Genomic DNA, 25,162 nt, shown 5'->3' with positions numbered 1-25,162 from the left:
TGGGACAGGATGCTCCTAATTTAAACAATGTTTCTCAGGTGAAAAAAGGCAGTTCTAGAGATTTCCTTTATGTATGAAGTAAATGAGATATCCTGGTCAAATATAACTCCTAGATTTCTTACAGTATTACTTGTGGCCAATACTAAGTCATCAAGGGTGAGAATGTGATTAGACATAGTGTCTCTGAGATTTTTAGGAACAAACAGTTTGTTTGGGCCTAAAAATGGGTGATTGGGTGATTTGTATTGAATTGCCAGATAGCCAAACCTATTTGCCCAAAATGGAAAATGTAGGCCATTTTAAAAAAAACATAAACATTGATTAGGAAAATTGTTAGAAGTTATTAACATACAAAACATAAAATGAACAGGTAAGAATTTAACCTAAACATTGTCTCTAGCAAGCAAGCCACAGAAACCAGCTAAAACTAAGATTAAATGTCATAAATTAAATGTATTATCTACAAATATAGATAATAGACTGCTCAAAAAAATTAAAGGAACACTTTTTCATCAGACTAGCATCAAGTCAGTTAAACTTCTGGGATATAGCAGTTTCAGCTGCTTTGAAATTTACAGCACGTGAACTAGAGGGGCGACAATACGACGACCACCAAAACAGGAATGGTTTTACATGTGGAGGCCACTGACATTTTTTCTCTCCTCATCTTTTCTGACATTTTTTTCACTAGTTTTGCATTTGGCTAGGGCCAGTGTCACTACTGGTAGCATGACCCTACAGAGGTTAAAAAGGCAGATCAATATGTGCCATTGTCAGAAGGTTTGCTGTGTCTTCCAGCACAGTCTCCAAAGCATTTCAGGACACAGGCAGTTACTGTAGGAGAGCTGGACAGGGCCATAGACGTGCTGAACCCATCAACAGGACTGGTATCTGCTCCTTTGTGCAAGGAGGAACAAGATGAGCACTGTCACGAGCCCCACAAAAAGAACTTCAGCAGGCCACTGGTGTGAATGTCTAACCAAACAATCAGAAACAGACTTCATGAGGGTAGCCTGAGGGCCAGATGTCCTCTTGTGGGCTCTGTGCTAACTGCCCAGCACCGTGGCGCTCCATACTAGAACACTAGAATTGGCAGGTCTGAGCCCCTGTGCTTTTCACAGATGAGAGCAGGTTCACACTTAGCACATGTGATAGACATTAAAGGTCTGGAGAAGCCGTGGAGAAGATTATGCTCTCTGTTACATTGTTTAGCATGACTGGTTTGGTGGTGGGTCAGTAATGGTCTGGGAAGGCATATCATTGAAGGGTTGCACAGACCTCTACAGGCTACACAACAATGAATGCCTGTTACTGAATGCCATTAGGTATCAGGATGAAATCCTTGGACCCACTGTCAGAGCCTACACTGGTTCAGTAAGTCTTGGTTTGTTCCCGGTAACAACAATGCCCAGCCAAGTGTGGTGAAAGTATGCTGGCAGTTCCTAGAGGATGAAGGAATTGATATTATTAACTGACCACCACGCTCGCCTGAACTAAATCTAATAGAACACCTCAGGGAAATTATGTTTTGGTTTATCCAATGGCGTCAGGTTGCACCTCAGACTGTCCGGGAGCTCAGTGATGCTCTGGACCAGATCTGGGAGGAGATACCCCTGGGCATCATCAGTCATCTCATTAGGAGCATGCCCCAATGTTGTCAGGCATGCATATAACCTGGTGGGGGCCATACAAAGTACTGAAAACCATTTTGAGTTGCTAGAATGAAATTTAAGTAAAATAGAATAACCTGCTGCATATTTTTTTCACTTTGATTTTCAGGTTGTCGTTGAATTCAGCCCTCTGTAGGTTGATCATTTTAATTTCCATCACACGACATGGCATCCTTTTGCTCCTAACACATCACCCAGTCCATATCAGCATAAATATTCAGCATGATTTTTTCCCCATTGAATTCTGATGTGTTTTCAAAGTGTTCCTTTAATTTATTTGAGCAGTGTATAAATGTGTCTTCTCACATTAATTACTGAGCGAAGTTCTAAAAACCTGATGAATGTCAGAAGTTATTGAAGTTATATGTATATATTTTTTTTTTTTTTTTCACTTTAATTGGTTTATGGTGTACATTTGCAAACTAGTTTTACATTAATAGCGGGATTCACTTGGATTAATTTCATTATTATCATAAGTCATCAGTTGAAAATTAGCCAGCCAGCTAACACGTCATGCATGTCTCAAAAGTTCTGAAACGTGTCATGTTTTAATTTAGGAGAGCCTGTAAAATTGGCTCCTGTACATAATAGCCCCAGAGTGGTCTGTCTTCTCTTGTTTTTAACAAGTACATTTCCTCTTAATGATCTACAGAATGAGCCACTGATGCTGTAATATCCATTAGTCTTGCTCATCTCTCCTAATGTTGCTTCATCTGATGAGCACTCCAGCTGCAGGCCTTACAGCAGCGCTGTTAGTGTTATCACTAGCACAGCATCATTTTTAGACAGTGGGGTGTTTATCTTTTTTGGTTAGTGTTTTGCACCTACTAGTGACCAGGTCCCTGGTGACAATTTAAAATAAAAAAAAAAAGTGTTATCAAGATTTAGATTTGCAGAAATCATTAACATCTGTACCTTCAGGCAGAGTGGTAAGCTGGTTCCTACGCAGGTTTAAATCCCTCAGACACTCTAGCTGACCGAGCTCTGCAGGCAAACACTGCAGCTCATTACAACTTACATCCTGCCAGAGAAAGACACAGGAAAAAGAGTGAACAAAAAGCTAAAGATGTATAATAATAAGCTGTTTCTTCATATCAGAAATTGATCTACCAATGCTTTTATGCTTTAAACTCAGAAACACACACACTGTGTTGACTATGATCTACAAGGACATAAAAATGTCTATACTGAACCACACTGGTAGAACTAGACTTGTAGTCTTTTACCATAGAAGCCGTTGCTGAGAGACACTGAGCACAGAAAGGAGCTGGCAACAGTGCGTGTGTGTGAGTATGTGTTTCATACCAGCTGTCGCAGGTGTGTGAGGGAGTATATGGAGGCGGGCAGCGAGGACAACTTGTTGTTGCTGACGACAAGCACCCGCAGGAGGGGAAGCTGAAACACTGACGGGGGTAAACTGGACAGAAGATTACGGCTGCGGAGACAAGCACATACACACACAGAGTGATGTCATTCCAGAGAACTATCCCCCTGGACCTAGTTTAAGTCTTGTAATTTCAAAGGTGTAATCACTATTGTTTAAAAACTGACAACTCATGTTTCCACCCCACATTTTATTTAGTTATAAGGTGTACTGTGTACAGCCTACTGTACCCTTTTGCTGCCTGTGGAACCACCAGGAGAGTTTTTCAGGTCTCCTAGTAACAGTAAAATTTAAGTGTGGAATAGAGAAGAGTGCGAGTGTGGCTGTGTTATTGTAAGAAGGTCTGGAGAGCATTTGCACAGGCTTCTTTTTATCTCCAACATAAACGAACACTGATGTTCAAATACAGCTTTCAAGTCAAGTGTGTCAAGTACAATTTTTAACAGTTAATTGCAATTACAATATAGGCTGTACCATTTTTATATCAGTAAAACTAGACTGCACCTTTGCCGTAAATGTTTGCTGGAATTGAAAAGAGTTAGATTTGCGGAAATCATTAATATTATGCACAATATCCACAATCCTGCAATAAAATTCCGGGCCTAATAAATATAGACTAAATTAAGTTTTTTTATCTAGATTTGTTTTTACTTTCTCTGTCTGAAAGCTCAAATCGGAAACCAAACATACATGACATGTCAACCGACATGTGAAATCACAAACAGACTAATGTGGAATATTACCACAGATATGGCTTCTGTGAATGCAACTATGCAGTGCAGAGTTACCTGAGGTTGAGGTAGGTGAGGGCCTGGAGGTTGCCCAGGCTGGGGCACAGGGAACGCATACCATTGTGGTAAAGGCTCAGTGTCTCCAGAGAGATGAACTGACAGAGCTCCTCTGGCAGTTCACACAGACGGTTCTTAGACAGATCTGAAAACACACAGAAAAGAACAAACTTTAGACTGAGTTTAGTTTTCTACAGTTCTACATAAAAAGCAAGGCAAAACATCAGCTGACACCAAGGAAAGTATTTTATACTTAGGATATTTTAAAAACTATTGGCACTATCTGATTTTAAGAAAAACACCTGAAGGTATCATGGGGATATATGATGTATACCATATGGAAGACACAAAATGAGCTTTGAAAGTGTTTAGTTAAGTTAAAGGAGGACTCTAGTCATTTAATAGTCTACTTCCACAGAGCTGGGATATTCACAGGAGGCAGATTAAAAACAGAGTAAAGGCAAAAGCATCAAAATAACCTGACCTTCAGTTCACAGTATGGGTCAAGCTGAATCCTATAATTCTCATCATACCACTTAACAGCGTTTTCTGTTACTACAGTTTGTAATGCAGACTTTGTTCCAAACCCAAGCTGAAATAATAACCTTGATGACAGCAGCATCAAATTCATTTTTGGGTTTGATGTTTTATGTGTCCCTGTGCCATGTGACAGCATCCCCACCGCTTTCTAAAACCACCGGCCTGAAATTACCAAGGCCAGCACTCGTCCACTTTTGACCAAACTGGGTAAGCGTGTCCTAAAAAAACTGCTATTGGCTGTTTCCCGCTTTCTGTTGCCAGAGTTACGGTATGTAGGTCATTCTCATCCACACTGAAAGGTGCAGTAACACCAGTCAAATTTTAATATAATTAGAAATGTTGTTAATTCTCCCAATCCAAGCATGGTCAGGATGTACAATTCCACAGCTTTTCCACTACACGCCTTTTCTGCTCTTCCTAGTTTGTCAATCTTTTTCAGTTTTGTAGCCACTTGATTTGGTGTGAAAAACAAATACATAGACTGAATGATTTACCTCTTTAATCAATATAAGAATCTTTAACACTGGCAAAAAAGAAAAAACTAATATATTGTTAGCAACTGGGTCTGTTTAAATTAGAACTGGCCATTAGGTCTTCAATTACAATAAAGTTGTTTATTGTCAGATGTGATGTAAAAATCCTGAAATTTCAGTAGTTGACACAGATAAATGGCATTTTTATATTTGATTGTTTTAACTCTTTTTCCCATATCTTCTCATTTCCTAAACATGTTATCTGTGGCTGCTATTGGCCCCGTCATAACTACAACCTCTTTTTCACACAGATACGTGTGTATGATACGTATTTAGACTCTGTAGCAGGTTGTGCACTGAATAAAAGTATTGCCAGAATGCAGCAGGCACAATAAAGCTTAAATAGATTGTTTACAGAGCTGCCAGGATTCCAAAAAGCACCATTAGCAATGAGCTTTCACTGGCAGCAGATTGAGTCTGTAAATGGCAGACAGCCCAATGGCTGTATATTGATTGGTGTTGGAAGACCCAGTCTGGCCTGAAGTAAGAGAGAGCAGTTCCTCTCTTTGTTAGAGGACACTTTTATTTTGTAAGAAAGTGGAAAAAGTAAAATTAAAAAATAATAATCTAAGACTTTTGTACAGTAATATGGGCTAACAATGGAACCACTGAGTCTTTTAAGTACATAAGAGCTGTTTTTATTTATCATCTCAGATTCATTTCATCATAATTGTTGGTTCCACCTTGGGAATAAAGTAAATATGACAGTTATACTGTTTAAAAGTTGGATAAGCATTTTAGCGGTTTTATAATATTTAAATATGTTTTCATTCATTTCTAAATCACATTTAGAAATGGAGAGAAACTATTGCACCCCTAATTAACCTAAAGTTAAACTAATTGCCAACATAACAACTAAACAAAATCATATATACTAATAGTATTAATAATACAATTAAAGATGCTCAAACATCCAGTAGCTAAACTATAACAAAACAGGAGGAGACATCAGTTAAAACTTGAGGTTAAACTGTGTTTAATAAAGCAGAAGGACACATACTCTACTACTAAGCCCTGTTCTCCATTCATCTTCGAGTGAACAAAGGAACCACAGCAAGGCTTTTATTATCAGGACCACTTCACATGGCCCTAACACCGCAGTGTGGTACAGTGTGGGTTGCTGTGTGTATTTTCTGTACAATAAGTGTGAGAGTGGCTAGATAGCACTAAAGTCTGATTTCTCCCAATCTCCTCTATCCCATAGCTGGAGGGGAGCAGTCTGAACAATAGGTGGGGGTGGAAACAGTGTGTGTGTGTGTGTGTGTGTGTGTGTGTGTGTGTGTGTGTGTGTGTGTGTGTGTGTGTGTGTGTGTGTCTACACTCTGGGGGATGGAGAGATTGTATAGTCTCTGTATTCCCTGTTGCAACAGACAACTAGATATTTGGAAGCAGCAGTCTGGTTTGGAAAAGAAGTGATGGTTTGTCTGATGGTTTTGACAGCAAAATTAGGAAGTATTGCACACATCCAGTTTTTGTGACTCTGATTGTGAGCACCTTGTATTAATTCCTTAAGTTTAACCTCCATTCTAAAAATACTTCCTTAGCAATGTTTGGTCCATATAGGGTCCTCTTAGGTACAAAAATAATTTACTCACACATCCTACCAGCTAAAAATTCACAGAGTGCCCTTCCTAACTAAACATGAGCGTTATAGGGAAAGCATGTGCTGTGAAACAGGCAGCGAAATGTCCAGTCTCTCACAGGCCTGCCTGGTCCAGACAGCAGGACTCTGGCTTTAAAACAAACATGTTCCGTGGTCCAGAGCCAACTCTGACAGCTCAACAAAGCTCTGTGAAGAGGAGGCGGCCAATCATGTCATAATGACAAGAACTGAAACCTTCCGGAAATTAGATGACTCACACTGGCCCGTTCATACAATCTGTTACATTTTTTTTCCAGTGTCTAAATCCAGCTGAGACAGTTCAGAGCTGGCACTGTAGTCAAATGAGAATGACACTTGTGAACTGATTTGCATTCCCTGCTGCATGATTCGGCTTTCCTGCCTGGTGCTAAAATACAGCACTGGGTCCAAGGATTATATCCTGACACCTATAAGCACTCAGGGTGCCGTTGTCTATCCTGTAGATTTCTGTGAGTCCCTCCATGGATATGCCTCCACAGACCATCACTGACCCACCACCAAACCATCATATATGATGTTACAGACAGCATAACGTTCTCCATGGCTTCTCCAGAGCCTTTCACGTCTGTCACATGAAAACAGGATGAACCTGCTTTCATTTGTGAAAAGCACAGGGCACCAGTGGCAGACCAGCCAATTCTGGTGTTCTATGGCAACAGCCGATCGAGCTCCACAGCGCAAGGCAGTGAGCACAGGGCTCACTATAGGAAGGGTGCTTTCACACCTTAATTTGTTGCCTTGGTCTGAATCAGTTGACAAGTTTGTAAACTTGTAGTTTTCACCTTGGTTTGGTTTTACACACAGAAAAAGCAAGCGTACCAAAGCACGTTACTTCAAACTACGCAAGAACGTCCTCTCTTCTTATTGGTCACGTGTCTGCCGCGGGAACAGAAAAAGTAAATACAGGAAGAAGCTGAAGTGTTTTGGACTACTGTACATTTGTGTGACAGTAGGGAGATGATTTCACTATGAATGTTAACACGGATTGGTCATCCCGTTGATTATTGTTTTTTACATTACATTGCCTGCAGAGTCATCAGACCTGGTGTCTGTGAGGCACTTCGCCTCCTCACGTCTCCATGTTTGTCCAGACAGCATGTTTTTGGTGGACAAACAAAAAAGAGGAAAATCTACACACTAACCAAAGCCCTCAAATCATGCGATTCATAGCGTTTGGTCTTGTATTGGTTCTGTATGCTTTTTTACCAGGAGGACCAGCTTTCCTTGCATCCCCCTTGGGGATCTTATAATTGCCATCATTCCACCATGGACTATAAATATTGACCCATTTTTATTCATTTATTTTACATACTCTGTACATATATAGAGGTTTTCTGTATTTATGTTATTGTGTATTGTTGGTGTGGATCGTTCCTGCTTGTGGTTCCCTTGTTTACAGTTGAGAACAACTGTAATGAGACCAAACAATGTCACTCTGGGATTAATAAAGTTTTTTGAATCTTGAATCAAATATTGAAAAGTAAATGGACACAAGCCAGAATATATAGAAATACTATTGTTGGAAACTTGATCATTTGTTGAAAGCTTAAATAAACTGTTGTCTGCCCTCATCTTCTGTTCCCCAGTACCATACTTCTGCACAGGTCCTGGCTGCTACATTAAAGCCATATTTATCAGCGCCGACTTCGCCAAACAATGTAAGTTAAGCTAGATCCAAACGTGGAGCCTCTTTGACACCTAATGGAAAACACCTGCTATGAAGTCACTGATTGTGGCGTGGCCAAAAGTACAACATGCTTTAAAAATTTTAACCCACACGAGTATATTAGCAAGGCCCTGCAGTGCTCTTCTGATGTGCATATTTATGACAAATCTGTATTTAAATAGCACAGATTTCAAACTTACTGAAGTCATTACTGGTTAATTAACAAAAAAACCTTAGAGTGACAACAATAGATATCATTGTTCAACAAAAACAAACTAGGTGCTAGTTCTGGTTCAGAACTGGCTAAACCTGCAAACCTTGTAAGAACTGGTTTGATTTTCCATGGGCTACAGAACTTGCATCCAAACACTATTGGCCCCATCAGCTATCATCTAACTATCAGCTGTTGCTAGCCAACGTGCTAATGTTTTGGCTAACAAGCTGCACCTGCAGTAAGTCATGAATAGGAGCCAGATAAGAGAAAATAACGACAGAAAATGTTCATGGAAACTCGAGCAACTGCGTTAGTGAAAAAAACATTTATAAGGACACAGCCCAAGGCGCAAAAGACAAAGTAAAGGTCGAAAAGAGTAGAGATGTTCTGGTTAATTAAAGACCAACCAAGAAGTGGCATGATCTGCAAACTGGTAGTATGTTTCATTAGAGACTTAACAGTAAAAAGGAACCTTCAAGTTTGAAAGAAATATTGATTTGACTTATATTGAGATCCAGACATATTGAGATACCCTTCTGTTAAGCCACAACTCAAAACCAATGTATGATTTTCATGAGTTCATTTTCAGTAAATTTTAATTTATTATTACTTTTGTCAATTTAAGTGACCTTTGTGGGGTTTTTCTTTCTTTAACAGGGGGTCTCTACCTAGCATCCACATTGCTGCAGTAAACAAATCTAATAAATAATACACTAACCACTATCTTTACAACAAAGTTTTAGTTATGTTTGTTGGTCAGGAAAATCCAGCCCCTGACACAAGCTGTTATGATTTTAGACCAGCAAAGAGTTAATGCCTTTCTGAAGTCAGTTCTTTAGCTGTTAAAATGCAGAGGACTGGTTCCAAATTAAGAATTGGCTTTGAACCAGCAAAGCAACCGGCTTGTTTAAAAAAAGGTAAGAGATGAGTCAAGCAGATGGGTGTTCGTGATCAGTGTAGATTTAACTAACTAGTTCCATTTACTTTCTTACATTCTTAAGCCCAAAACAATACTTATCCCACAGTCTGCAACAGCTGGCTAAATTATTTCTAAAACATTAAATTTAAAAAATCTTTTGAGTAATGCCAGGCTATACAATATGTTTCTTTAATATGAATGTGTTAAATTAGACAATTCTAAAGTCATAGATTCTCGTCATGACTTTGCCCACAGATTTTAAGACTGCACGTTGACAATAAACCAGTGACAGCTTTCAGTTTCTGCCAGACACCAGCTTGCTTTAATGTATGAGCTTGCATCTCCACGATAACTTAAAAAGGTCCACTAGCTGATGTAGCCCATGTGATAGAAAAAGAATCAAAGTTCCAGTTAAAGCTTGTAATACTTCGATAGTTAGGAATCTTTTGTCAAAATGAAATGGTAAAACCCTAAATTACCTATGCAACCTTTCCATCCTTTTTAAAAGGAGATATGTGTAGGCGATGGACTATGAGGAAAGATCATAGAGCCGTCACATGATTTCAAAGTATTATCCAAAGGAGAAGGATTGGGCTGTCAGAGCCGAACACTGTGTCCAATTAGACACAGGATCATGCTCTGATCCTTCTGATCCTTTAAAGCATGCCGTGATGAAACAAGATCTACTTTACATCACTGATGATCCATTGACCTTTAGAACTTATACCACACTAACCACACAGTAAGCAGAACTCTTTTAAAACCAAGAGTCTATTAACACAAGAAAAGCCAGTTCATTACAGCTGGTTGGCAATTTTACTGAAAAAAACAAAGACTGTATTACATAACCTGAGGCCCCACTGAGGCATAGTTGAACTGACGTAATCAGGAAAGTCTTTAATCTGCTGTCCCAAAGTCACACTTAATGTTACAACAGTCTGTATACTTCTGCAATATTGTTTCACAAGTCTTCAAAGGTTTGTGGATTCTTTGTGAGCTACTCCAATTAGGCATATTTTAGACTGATGGGTCAGCACTTCTTTCACTTGCTAAATGTTGGCAAAGGTAACACAGAGATCCTATGTTTCTATTTTAAAGTTGCTCAGCACACGCCTGCCTTGTGCTGGGCTGAACAACACATTAATCCCTTTGTAAATCTTGTTACCTACCTCAAGTCACAAGACTGTCCCTGTATACTGACAGTGCCATAAGAAGCCACAGATTTCTCCACCTACTACCATGCTGTGCTAGGGATGAACAAATGTTATTTTCGAATTCTATTTAAAATTCCAAAACCATAAAAGCTGCAATTAAAACAAATGTTTGACTGCGACACTGGTGACAGTTACTTCACGCAAGTAGGGAAAAGTCAGGGATTGTAACTGAAAAAAGTTTAAGGAACAACCAAGTTTAGGTCTAGTGCTGTTAGCCATACTGAAAATGGATTCAAGTAAGCAAAAGGCAGGCACACACATAACTGTGCAACTGATCATGAAATGGGATTTGGTTGTGATGACTGGTTGAACCTGTAGATAGACTGAGTGTGTTGCAGTTTGGCTCAGTTGGCAGAAAAACAATTGTGTTTTTGTGTGTGCTCTATGTAAAGATTCTAGATCCATTTTAAACAGGTTTATATTTGCAACTTTAGGCTCTAAAGTCAGCATTGTTTATAGTTCTAGATCCTGGAAATCAGTTTCAGTTGTTTTTCATCTTTTTTTCTTTTTGGTTCTTTTAAATTAAACTTTGACTATTTATAAAGCGTACAAGTTGATAGTTGTCACTTGTGATAATTACTCTTGCTGAACTGGTGGGTGAGACTACTGCTAGAACTTCGAAACATTCAGTGTGTTGCCTGCAGGTTTTTCAGTCTTAAGCTCCTTCCAGACAGAGGTCCACTGGGCTATACTGAAGATTTCATAAACCTCCAACCTCTACCTAAAACAACTAGACCGGGTATCAGCAAAACCACAAAATTCAAACTCTTGCTACCGTAAGCCCTGTGTGGTATGTGATTTGACATGCTTTAGTGCATCATCAGCATAATGTGCACAGTAATGTTATACGAGAACCATAAATTGCATTTTGTTGCTATTCAAGACACACTGACAATCAAGCTCTATACTCAGACATCACATGTGTCAATCCCATCAAAGAACTTAAGTTATTAGCACACCCAAAACAAAAATATGTTAATTTTTTCACACGGTGAAACACAGTGGAATCATCCTGTCATAAGGAGAGTGGTTTTATAGGTTAAAACAAGAAAAAAATTGGTATTTTCTTCACATTTTTTGGCAGTACCAATAGAATAAAATATGCCCAGAGTGCCTGATACTATGTTCAGTTAAGTAAGTACTTGTTGGATAATCAGGTATTGGCTGAAGCCCTGTTGGGAAATTGTATAATTTTCCTGGAAACCAATAACCTAACAGAACTGATCACTTTTGGTATGTACAAAAGTGCAGTGCTGAATGCATTCAGTATCCCTCTTAAAGTGTGCACCATGATTCCTATTTGAAGGTCTTGTTATAAAATCAGTTCTGGCAAAAAGATTACAGCATGATGAAATGTCAGAATAGGTACTTGGTAAGCAATCTGGCCTTTAGTGAGTGTGACCAACTTTCAGTATCTCCAATAGAGGGAATGGGCAAAATATTAGTAACAACTTGCAGCATACTGCTTCAGAAAGAGTTTAGTTGGCTACTTTATTTAATCAAAAAAGCAGTGAAAAGCCTCTCATATAAGTTTAATTTAATGCAGCTTTGTTGCGCCAATTTGCAAGATCCTTAGTACCTGTTATTTTCCTCGTCTTCTGTGTTTTCCTTTGTCTTCTCAAACTTACCCAAGAAATACCTTCAGAAATAAGAGGATATCAGATGCCAGAATGTCCCACGTGCTTCAGGGTTGTTACTGACTTGTAAGGCATACGATGAGAGCTAGTCTGTGTTTTTCCATGAAAAAGATTAAAAGAAAAAGAGGGCAAGAGAAACAAATACATGCTCTATCTTAAGATGCAAAGATGAAGGGAAACAAAAAAAAGTGAGTTTACTAATATTAATGTTTGGGTTTTCTCAGTTGTGTGTATTTATGTGGATTTAAAGATTGTAACTAAATCTCATCTAGCAATCAGTGTGGTTTACATGGAGGACCAATGATGTCTCCACTCAGCCCTGAGCATGACAGTGTAATGGTAGAATAGAGAGACTTGTGGTTTGTTTCTGGGTTTCACAAAATGAAACTCTTCTCATATCACATTCTGAAGAAGGGAGGTGAAGTTCATAAAGAAAGAAGTAGGGGGTGGAGTGAATGGGTAACAGGCAGATAATACCAGCAGGAGAAGATGGACAAAAGAGCAGAGAAGCAGCCAGAAAGAGGATGAAAAAAAAAAAAAAAAACAGCCTGACCACAAGGATGCCAGCACACCAAAACCCCCGAGAGGTGTGACCCAAAAGAAAGGGCAGCTTTCACTGGATTTAATCTCCACATCTAAACGGGTCTGCTGGGAAAGACCTGTTTCTGCAAACCTAGAAATAACTGATTCACAGGGAGATGACTATGGGTGAATCTTAAGTCCTGCAACTTACAAAGCATAAAGCAAATCTAACCAACATTTTCTGCAATTATAACTTTGTAGCTTTATGTTACAATGAAATAATACACAATGACACAATACCTGTGCTTTCCTCTAACACACCAAACACCAGCATATGATATGATATGATATGATATGATATTGCTGTGCAATTGACATTACTGAACCAGTTCACTCTTCTGCACAAAACCTATAGCACCATTAAAGCAACATTAATCAGGGATTAATCATCTGCACAACAAGCTGTAAATCACAAACAGTATTTGACATGTTAAGGTCAATGTTAACTTTGCTTCACATTTACATTTATATTACAGTCATTCGATCTTTTAATTTAAAAGTACTTAGTTAAGAAGCTTTAATGAGATGGCTAGCTTATAGCTTTAGTTTGCCAGCTTTGTGTCTCAACAATGAGTTAGAATATAATGTGTGTAAACATATCTGATAAATGAGGCAGACAGAAAGACTCCATCCTGTCTATCACCCAGAGTGTTCAACTCTCTTATGTAGATGTTTGAATGGCCAGACTGCATCTTTATTCCAAGTTGAATACTTAAAATTTAACGTTAAATTTAACAAGTTGCTCAAAACATATTGGATCATGGTAGTTCCACTACAAAATACAATATACACAAAAAATTAAACCTTGAAAAAAGACAAGGTAATTTTGTTTCAGATAGTCCTATAATAAATCAAACCTATCATAAAATCAGCCACACCTTACCCTGGCTTATTAAAAACAGTAGAAAACCCATCTACGCCCAAAGGTTGATATGATGTTGTTTGGATTTATTTCACAACGTTGTCAATGACAACACAATTCTGTGTCTGCTGTAAGACAGGATGTGGTGGTATTGATTCCTGTTACAGTGTTAGTTAAAGCGAGGAGGAGCAGCCCTATAGAAGAGAGCTGAACACTAGTTAGTACGCAAGTGTGGGGGAGACTAATGCCTGACTGAGTGCGACAATGGAGACAACTACATGATGTTCTAGTTTAGAAAGTGGAGGAGTGCGCTGTGACTTGTACTGGAGACTGTAAGTGAGTTAATATGGAAATAAAGACAAGATATTTGGATGTTTTCTCAGTCTAGGTTAGTCATATTAAGAATTTGTAAACATGTACACAATTACATGGTGGCATAGAGAGTGAAGGGAGGAGAGGAATTCAGTGCATCATGCTGGAGGACAGATGCGAATCTTGGCTGTCAGCAAAAGATGGGATTAGAGAAAAGAGTACTTCAGCTAAGAAATATATATATTTTAAACATATGTTTAAAATAGATTCCCCATATATAACAACTTCATAACAGCAGATCTTTGAAGAGTATTGAACTTTTATCATTGTACTTGTGCAACATTTAAACTTACTTACTAAACTAACTAACTTACTAACCCTAATGGACAGAACCATGGTCTTTATGAGATAGCAACTATTACAAACCATCCATACAAACCTTAAAACCTCTGCTGGTACCTAAAGATACAACCCTTAAATAGGTTGGAGTGCTGCAGGGCATTGTTTGCAGCAACATTGGGAAACTGTGACTGAACACCTGAAACTGGCAACATCAGCTGTCAAAACTAGACAAACACCAAACATGTTTAGCCCAGCTTAGAACACAAACTGGCAGCAGGGGGTTCTGTCCAAAGTCAACAGAATCACTAGGGTAGTTGAACAGCGGTTTCATTTAAATAAATACACGTATTTATTGACCAACAACTGTACACTATGCCTTGACTGAACACAGCATCTCAGAAGACCATTATGGCTGCTAGGTCTGCAGCCACTGCTGTGACTAACAAAATCCCAGGTGACTAAGTTAGAGAGCAAGACACAACATGTAAATAAGAAGTCTGATGAAGCCACGCTTCATTCTGTAACGAAAACATGAAGCGTCTGAATCTTCTAAGAGTACATTATGTTTGTTAGGATTACTGTCTGCACCTGTTTGTAAGCCACTAGTGTTCCCCACGCTTCTGGAGGTGGTGTCTTAGTGTGGGGACAGAATGCTGTGCTGGCATATTTCTTCTTCTCATAGCAGATCAAAGATAGGGGTGTTATGACACTTTGAGAAATTATTTGTCAGTCTCCATCAGATTATAGGGAGTAACTCACCACTGCTGATGTACTGGATAAATCAAACCAGACTTGATTCACATGTCCTGCCCTCAATCTTTCTCCACCTACACTGACTCCTTTCCTCTCACCCTCCAACGTGCTTCTTTCCGTCCTGCAAACTGCAGGCTTTGCTTTAGCTCTCATATGCAAAGCTCATGCAAAAAAGGGAAATGCACTACCAGCACTATGAGAATTTCAGCACCCAACAAAAAACAGGCAGAGTGTGAATGGACAGAAAAGGACAATCACTAGAATAGATCAGAGTCATGTTGGCACCACCACCACCAACAAGCAGCATCTACTGTAGCTCTTTACCAGAAACTGTGACTTTTTGATATTAAAAATCATAGCAGGCTCAGTTCATGTGTGTGAATTTCCTCCAATCCTAAATGCAACAGAATAAAAACAGAGTTGAAACAGATGGTACATGTGTAAAAGTAGCCCAATCGTCATGGCAACATAGTAAGAGTGTTATCCAACAGATTACAGTGCAGGACAGTATATTTGCAATATGCGAGTATGCACATCAAGCTGGAAACCTGGTACTAGAAAATAAAACTAAATAACGTCAGGTGTAAATGTTTAGGTGATGAGTCCAGGTGCAACATTTAAAATGTCAAATGTGGCTCTACAGAGTTATATAAAGGTATGCAAACCTTAAAAGGTTTGTCTGAAAGTCTAGGCGCAATACATATGGCATCTCTGGTATCAATTAGCTTTCCAGATGCCCCTCCAAAGGGAAAGAGATGTCAGCACACATATACAATTAATAGCAAAACCCAAACTGCAGCTATTAAGAATTTAATTAAATCAAGTGTAAGGTTATGAAATTAAAGTTACTTAAGTACACTTTTAGACTTACTTTAGACATAATTCATTAAGGTAGAGGACAGAATAGTGGAATATGGAAATTAGAATGTGTCTTTAAAAATGTTACTAAATGGTGTGGTATCTTGCAATATTTCTTAGCTTAAGAAATACCTTACAGAACCAAACCCTGCCCAAACATTAATTCAAAATTTCTGCAGGAACTCAACAGCATCTGTCAATACCCAAGGTTTGTGTTTGGTTGGTTTCCAGGTATCCACTCTCTTATGTGATGCAATCAGCTTATGATTTTACGAGAGGAATGCCTCTCGAGACTGCTGGGGGTCACTCACTTCACTCCAATTGTTCAGTAGTGTTATAGAAATATGCGTCTTATCGCATAAATGATCTTTGGCTGAGTACAGACAAAAGTCTGTTTCCCCATTAGTTTGCAGAGAGCAGACAACCTGACAACATGCAGTTTCATTTTCATTTAGTCATTTGGCAGAGGCTTTTTTCACCTGCCATCAGTTTCCAGTTGACAACAGCCAGTCTGAACTGGTGACATTTAAGTGGCACCAGTGATGCTAGTACAGGTTAAAAAATGGTAAGCTGATCCACAACTAATTTGCACACAAACATTCACTAATAACAGTGTCAGATCTCAAGAGTAACCTCCACTAGTGTACCCAGATAATTTGTCCCAGAGGTGGCAAAAATACACAAACTCAATTATCAAATACTTCTTACTCCTATTTCCACTCACCCCAACCAGTCAAAGCAGATGGCTGCCCACCCTGAGCCTGGTTCTGCTGGGGGTATGTTCTTTTAAAGGAGGTTTTTTCCTTTCCACTGTTGCCTAATGCTTGCTTTGATGTTTTTTTCCTTGACTTAGATTTTGTTTTGCTTGCCTTGTTCCTCACTTGTAAGTCGCTTTGGATAAAATTGTCTATGACTAAATGTAAATGCAAATGTAAATGCTCAAATGGGGTTTTCTATATAATTCTTTATACAATTAAACTTTGTAAGGCCTTAAACCTTAAAACAGATTACTTCTGTTGCGATTATGCACTATACAAATAAAATTATATTGAAATTAATTGAAAAGGGTACATGCCCAAAAAGTAAAAGTAGTACATGTCTTAAAAGGTCATGTATAGTACAAAATACCATCAAGAGATTTAGACAATCTGGAGAAATCTCTGTAGCCAAGAGCCAAAACATATTATTGGATGCCTGGAATCTTTGGGCCCATAGACAGCATCTATATGTGCTGGACATCACTGCATGGGCTCAGGAATGCTTCCAAAATCACTGTGTCATCCAAAAAATCCAAGTTAAATCTCTATCATGCAAAGAAGAAGCAAAACTGTTCTGTGTCAGACAAATCCTTTCTTTCTGTCTTTATGGAAACAGGCATGGGCACCCCATTCATTCAAGAGGAGAGGGACCTTCTGACTTGTTATCAGCACTCAGTTGAAAGGCATGGCATGGGCAGATTGCACATCTGGAAATTACGACAAAGAAGACCCAGGACTGCTGAGCACTTAGAATCCAATATCACGCTGGAATGGGATAACATACCTCTCCTAAAACTCCAGCAACTGATCTCCACAGCTCCCAGATGTTTATAAAGAAAAAACATTTAGAAGAGGAGATGCTACACTGTGATAAGCATGGCCCGGTCCCAACGTTTTTTTCGAGAGGGGTTGCTACCATCAATTTCAAAATTACTCATTTTCTCTGTTTAAACATTTGATGTCACTAGTTTCTAATGTGAATAAAGTATGGGCTAAAATAACATTTGAGATTTGCAAATCATTGCATACTGTTTTTTTGTTTTTTTTTTAATAGATTTTATACAGCATCCCAATTTTTATTTAATTAGGGTTGCAGAAGTACCACTTTAGAGTCTTTACTCAAGTACTGTATATGCAAGCACAAGTACTCCACTAGGAAACTGATTACTGTTTACTTGATTAAATTGAAAATAACTATAGTCAAATAATCTTTTTGGAAATTAATATGACAATTTCTGCCGACAGGCTACATGTTTGCTTTTTAGCGGAAGAGCCCTACATTACAACTTCCACATACAGTGACCCAGTTACTAGACATCCAGAGTAATATCTGTCAAATCACATGTCTCAGCTCACTACTACACCTTGTAGTAATTTGCAATACAAGTCTTTTTTTATTATGTCATTAAAATCTCTTCTTCCTCTATTAGGCATTGTTGGCAAAGTTAAGTCAACAACAATCACTCTAAAATGCTGTTCTGAGATTGAAATGTTAAAGTCATTCTACAATAACTCAACAGTAAGAAAATATGTGTGCACATACAAATCTTGCCATTCCCACCCCTCCAAGGCCCCATGCCTTCTCTATTATGTACCGACATCCTCTGTGAATCAGCCATCTGGACACCAAACACTGTGGGAGTTAATGGATCTGCTGGGTTACATAAGACAGGCTGGGTCCAGCTTTCATTATTTACCAGTCAGTCCATTCCACACCATTAGATTATTTACACACTCTTATAGTGTTACATTGTGTTACAGGACAAATACAGAGCGAGGAGAAATAGGACTGAGGACCATTAACTAATGGCTGTCTGTTGAGCCTGGAGGAGACAGTGCCACAACACCACAAATAATGTAAATAAAAAAAAATGCAGTTCAGATGGCCTGCCCTGTTTTAAATTCAGCTTGAGGCCTCTAGTATAGGTCATCTGCCTCCCAGCCTCGGATAAACGCATACTGTAGAATATATATTGTAAAATTGACTGACAACACAAACAAAATTACATATTTAATAAAACTAAAAATATCAAAAATAAATGAACATATAGACACTTATATAACTTTCTTTCTTTTTTTTTTTTTTTTTCTAATTAAAATCATAAAATACAGATCATGAACATCAGGATTTCTGTCCTTTGTGTTGCCAGGTCACATCCAGCTGAACAGAGGTTTTCAAGGTTTTTTTTTTGTATTAAAGTATTAAACCAGGAGACAGAAACTTTCACTGATTGCGGATTGCTGGGAATGACCTTCTTGGAAATATATAGTCAGTAACGGTTTAAAAAAAAAAACAAGAGCAACAACTAACAAAATGGGAGGGAAAAAAAAACACTTCCTGCTTTAGAGTTTAGCCTATGAATGCAATTTCAAGTTATCATGATGCAATTTATGCAAGTTCCCACCAACACATGCTATACCTGAAACTCTAAAGAAGCACAGACAAAATACAGCTCACTGCTTTTTCCTATTTGGCCGTCTCAAATACAGAGGCGTCTGCCAGCTGATAACTGGTTGTGCAGGGAGACCAACAATTTCCTAACATCCAGTTACCCCGCTATATACCACCACATTGAGTGTCTAAGGAATAATGGTTATGGCAACTGTGGAGGACAAACACACACACACACACACAGTATAGGTTTGCTGGCAGACTGGTAGTGTTGTCCTACTGCCTCCTTGTCTATTCTCTGCATTTTCTCTGGTTACCTCCCATGGGACTGAGGAGGGATTCCCCCTCCCCACCAGCTGCTCTGCTTTGAGAGAGAAAACACACCAGCAGGTTTCAGACACAGGCGAGCTTTAGTCGTGAAACTAAAAGTACTGTAAGTTAAAGCATGACAAATGAACCCAGGAAAATACAACCTCATTTAGCCTTCATGGGAATAAACTGAGTGAGTGACTTGTGGTCCCTTGTATTGCATGTCCACTTTTTATCAGTTAATGAAAGACTCCTTCCATTTTAACCCATGGATATTTTTTTTTTCATTGAGTTGACTAGTTGTTAGTTGCTGCTATTTTTAGTGACATTCACAATAGAAGTCCTTTAGATCAGGATTGGATGGTCAATAGAATGGAAGGATTCTGGCTGAAATTGTGGAGCAATCAGAACCCAGACGAACCAGTGAGGAATCAGAGAAGCAGCAAACAAAGCAGAAGTGAAGACTGAGCGAGCAGGCAGCCCACATCCGCAGCACAGAGGAAATAAAACACGAGGGTTGGTGGTGGTGGTGGGGGGGGTGAACATACATTCACAGGCACTTTACCACCCTGCATGCACGTAGTCTCAATGACACAGAACAAATGTAAACAACTGACACAGAAGGCTACATCCATATGCTGGGCTCAGACATAGCTGAAATCAAATCTGAGGACTTGCTCAACCTGACCATTAACTTACAGTATGTTAGTTAGCTTTGTAGGTTCTAGCTGTTCTGCATTACTTTAGTGTCACCAACTATACTGGTTTAACAAAAACACAGATATGGAGTTTTTTTTTTTTAAGAGATAGAACAAGATTTCAGCTTGTACTTCTATTATTTTATATCTGGATCCAATACTGAACTTAGAAGATGGCACCTTTTGTTTGAACCAATCCATTTTTCATGTGAGCAAAAGTATTGGAACATGTGACTGACAGATGTGTTTTATTGCCCGGGTGTGTCCTATTACTATTATCTATTATTAACTGTATTACGTCTGTGACTGACATAACTAAACTTTTGCATTCTTCTTTTGCAAGGTGTTCCAGTCAGTTTGGTTGCATGTTTCTTTAAATTGTCAAAAGAACGTTTCAGTAGACTTGAGTTCATTTTGATGCTGTCATCATGTGTTACATCATCAATGAAATTTTTGAGCATGTCCCTGAAACATTCATTAGTCTCAAAGTTTTGTCACTTCTGTACAGGCCTTCCTATTCTTCTTGCTAAAGATTGGTTTGCATCTTCTGGTGTAACCTCTGTACATTTGTTCATGTTGCTCATGTTCTGTTGCTGATGTCCCTAACAGTTTTTTTTCTTTATAGCTCTCATAACGTTTTTGACGTCAACTGCTGTTGTTTTCTTTAGTCCACTCATTCAATGTCTGTTACTCAGTACATCATTGTTTTACCTCTTCTTCAGGACGTTCTAAATGTTTATACCGACTACGGCCAATGTTTGTGCAATGGCTCTGATTGATTTTTCATCTTCTCTCAGCTTCACAATTGCTTGTTTTTCACTTCTAGACAGCTCTCTGTTTGTTGCACCTCTTAACAATAAATCCAGTGTGAACAGGCAAAACCCAAATCTGAAACTGAGCGTGGACATTAAGTGCTATTTATTGTTTGAATAATCACTGTAATAGGACACACCTGGGCAACAAAACACACCTGTTACTCACATGTTCCAAAACTTTTGCTCACATGAAAAATGGGTGGGTTCAAACAAAAGGTGATATCCAATTTGTTTATTAGATCCAGATGTACACACCTAGAAACAAAAGCTGAAATGTTGATCTCATCTCATATTCACCTTTTAAATATAAATTCATACATCAGTTGTCATTTTACATTTTTTGTTGCAATGAGAAAAAGAAAGAACCAGTTGACTATATTGATTTCTTAAATTCTGATTATTTCTAAAAAGAAAAATTATTTATTAAAACTAATAGTTTTGATTTTTCATAATCTAGCAGCTACTTAGCATCAAGGTAATAAATGCTATACACTTTTTAGGTTGATGGAAGTAATGTTAGAACTATTACAAACAAGTTAGACATATAAATACTGAAATGATTTAGCATTATATTAGAATACATTTACTACGCCAAACTAAGTTTGGTGCCAGAGGCTGCCAGCTGTAGACTGTTGGCTAGCTGATGTTCTTGTCGTGGAAATAATGTTACAGTACATCAGAATAAAGTCAGTCATAGAACACAGAGCTGCAGCCAGGATTTTTGTGCCATGAAATGACTAATAATTGAATCCACTTCAACTGTTTTAAATCCAAGCTAAGCACAGCTACAGTGTATTTCAGAGCAACATTTGTACCTTTATTAGTTAAGTGTAGATAGTGAAAATAAGCACATGCACATAACATAACAACCTAAACAGAACTAACAAAGGTGGCTTCAAATTACACTTTGTCTTTTGGAGACAGATGGGAATTCTTTGCAAAAATCAATGAAATAACACAATATAGAAATAGAGACATGCTCACACACACCCCTCCTTTCCTCATTCATTATTCCCTAAGTCAGCTGAAGGCCCTCTCCGTTGTGTTATGGAGTATGCATGCTGGCTATCCAGCTCACCTCCTGATCTCAACAACAGGCCCTTGTCTCTCACATCCCCTGGGGTCATGTGAGATTGGAGGTCAATTTATTAACTTTGTGCCCATACAGCAAGTTCTCCACTGCTTCTGCCACTGAACAAACTTGAACTCCACTTCCACACAAGCTTTCACTGGCCCCAACACTCCTTCTCCAATAAAGAAGTAAAAACTCAATATCTAGATTTTTATTAAGAGGAATAGCCCAGTCTAAGTCTTTTAATACTGAGTATCTTATGGTTTTATTAGTTGTTTTCCACAGTGCTCAGGTAGCATAAGGCAGGCTTTGATGCAAATAGGAAAATCTATTTAAATCAATAGAGGACAGATGTGTGACAGGAAGGTCTGGACTTGGACATGCAAGTGTTTCCCTTGTAAGCACTGAGCACTTAATGTAACGCAAGTACAAATGTGCAGATTTCACATGAATAGTTATCTAACACAGTATGAATTACTGTAGGGAACACTACTGAAACATATGCACCTCCATGAGCTGATACCCATATGATTAAGAAAATGAATAACAATACATAAAACATTGTGCATAAGCCATTCTGGAAAAATAGGCTCCTTTGTTCAAATCAAGTGCCCCTATGAACACTGAAACAGGTTTTTCATGCTATAATCATTCCTCCTGTACATACTAGTTACAGAGTAAGATCAGTGAGAGATCACTTTCTGGAATTAAAAAGAAATTTTCATTAGAGAATTCCCTCTTGAGTTGTCGTGAAAGGAAAGTAACAAAGTCCTTTTGTACTAAAATGAATTATCTTTGCAAGGTATCCACTAAATGTAACCAATTTGAAAGAGTGAAGCCTCAGACTGTCTGTAGATTAGTCTTTTTACATTTACACTTTATACATGTATTATACATTTATTATGGATTTTACCCCTTACCTAATAGTGAAAAAGGACCTCTTAAAGGCCTGTATTACCTGGAGAATTGGTGACAGTATACTATATCTGCACTAGACAAATGTTTTAAGACAGACTTGAAAAATTACAATCCTACAGTATCCTTTAAATTCCAACTAACTCCAAAGTGGTCTCATTTGTTCTATACTGTATGTCGCTGTACATTTGAGTATCACAAATTGCTCAGATTTTGAGAATGAATGAGACATAAATTTTACTTGTACAAACAACACAAGTTAAATCTAAATTACTTTGAAGTCATTTAGACTTGGGTCCTTTGGCTTATTAAATGTTTTCTCAAAAGCCTTTAATTTTACTAGCATAAATCTAAATTTTTGTAGTGTACATCATCTAAATTCACCTACAGGGAAAATAATGATTTGTTCCAGCTCTTTTGAGAATGCATTCACAGAGCATTTGAATAAGAGGTTCCCATACAATACCAGTCTCATGTAAAAGGCTCTTGTTTCCATATCAGATTCACCTGGGGATTATTCTAAAAGCACTGATATATCTGACCTGATGCTTACTATTACGGAAGTGCCTGACAGCCAAAGTAGCTATTCAAGTTAATTAACCCAAGTTTGAATGATGTGGTGTTTTATTACAAATGTAGTGTGAACAAAAATTAACCTGAGTTGACTCCAGTTTTCCAGTGCCACAAGAACTCAATCATGGGAGCCTTCAATATCTGAACCACCATCCATTACTTAAGGTGTCAATACTTTGCATTTGGGTATACTGTCAGCCAGTGTGGTAACAAAAGATCAAGTAATGCCCCGTTAACTCAGTAATGCTTATGGCAGTATGGAACCAAGAAGAACACAAGAACACATAACTCTATTGTTGTTTTGGTTTTTTGATCTAAATACTGGCATCATTATCTCTCATAGCTAGGAACACAGATATTATTCCTCCAAAACCAATACTTAATATGGATTTTACCTCATTATAAAAGCATTTGCTAAATGGTGGGCTGTGTATATTCACTCTGCACCAAAACACAGACTTGTGAGTCCACAAGATGCACACAACATACAATGGCTGGACTTTGTTCCCTTCATCTTCTCTGAGCTACCGGGAAATAGTCTGGAGGAGGCAAGCCAAATCTCATTCTTTGTGTGTGTGTGTGTGTGTGTGTGTGTGTGTGTGTACCTTTGACCTTCCTGCGCAAAGCTGCTCTAGTGGATACAAAGGGGGGTTGATGCTATCATAAACACTGCTGGCCTCCATAGCCCCATCCTATCCCAGTTCAACCACCATATTTAGCTCTTTCTGTAACACTGTAGAGCTTCATTATTATCCATGTGAGTAAATCTAAGTGAATAAGTCAGTGATAAATTTGATTTCTTGACCAGCCATTTGGTTGTAGAGCTATTGACAAAAGTATAAGCAGCCTACACTGCAGTTCTATATAGCTTGCAGTTTAGTCCACCCAGTAAACATATGACAAAGAGCTTCATTTTTATCATAAACCTTCCTCACACGAGTAAAGCCATTCTCACATATGCACTCTGGACCATCTCAGGTCCAGACATTGTGCAGACTTGCTTTTACACCAACAACAGAATTTGGTTTTTAACTCCTAAACTTTCTGATGCTGTGCTGAGTAGATCAGCTGAAAGGAAACACCCCCTCATTTGCTATGACTACTCAGACTATTAGCTGCTGGGTTCACACATGAGCTCACTCTGACATTACGCAGACTTGGTACTAGGGGGCTCAGAAGATAAAGTCCGGGTAATCTCCGAGCTGAATATCTCGGGCGTTTTTGTTCTCACATGTAGCTCACCCTAAAGTCTGGACATGTTGAGAGTGTCGGTGCATTTGTAAAAGCAACTTAATTTGAGCAAGAACAAGCTCAGAGAAGCTAAATCTAAAACACCTGTCTGGCAACAAATGGACAAATAAATGGCAAGTGGCAAGATGTATGTAAATCTTTTGGAATTTCTTGGCATCAATTTCTCACAACATTATCTAATCTTCATCTAACATAACACAAAAACAATTCTGATCTTTCATGTCTTTATTGAGAACAACCATAACTGGTTGACCCCCATCTTCCACACAATCACTGCAAGCTGGCCAGGCCCTGATGCAGCAAAGCAGGCCCAAATCATGATGTTTCCACCATACTTTACAATTGGGATTATGTTTTCATAATGATATGCAGTGCCCTTTTTATGCAAGATTTAGTGCTGTGTGTTGTTTCCAAATAGTTCAATCTTAGTTTTATCAGTCCCCAAAACATTTTGCCAATACCG

General features: G+C 38.4%; 1 protein-coding gene across 2 annotated transcripts in view; it reads right to left on the bottom strand.

Moving 5' to 3' along the window:
• Window positions 1-25,162, bottom strand: part of lrch4 (leucine-rich repeats and calponin homology (CH) domain containing 4) — a 45,707-nt gene that overhangs the window by 17,007 nt on the left and 3,538 nt on the right. For both annotated transcript variants that reach the window (XM_026352528.1, XM_026352527.1), the window contains exons 2-4: window positions 3,843-3,987; window positions 2,976-3,105; window positions 2,586-2,691 (exon numbers count right to left, since the gene is read on the bottom strand). In XM_026352528.1, the coding sequence (XP_026208313.1) occupies window positions 2,586-2,691; window positions 2,976-3,105; window positions 3,843-3,987 (381 nt within the window). The remainder of the gene's footprint in view (window positions 1-2,585; window positions 2,692-2,975; window positions 3,106-3,842; window positions 3,988-25,162) is intronic.

This window comes from Anabas testudineus, chromosome 18, assembly GCF_900324465.2.
Source record: "Anabas testudineus chromosome 18, fAnaTes1.2, whole genome shotgun sequence".
NCBI classification, from domain to species: Eukaryota; Metazoa; Chordata; class Actinopteri; order Anabantiformes; family Anabantidae; genus Anabas; species Anabas testudineus.
Note: the sequence above shows the minus strand (reverse complement) of the source record. Positions and strands in the feature narration are given on the sequence as shown.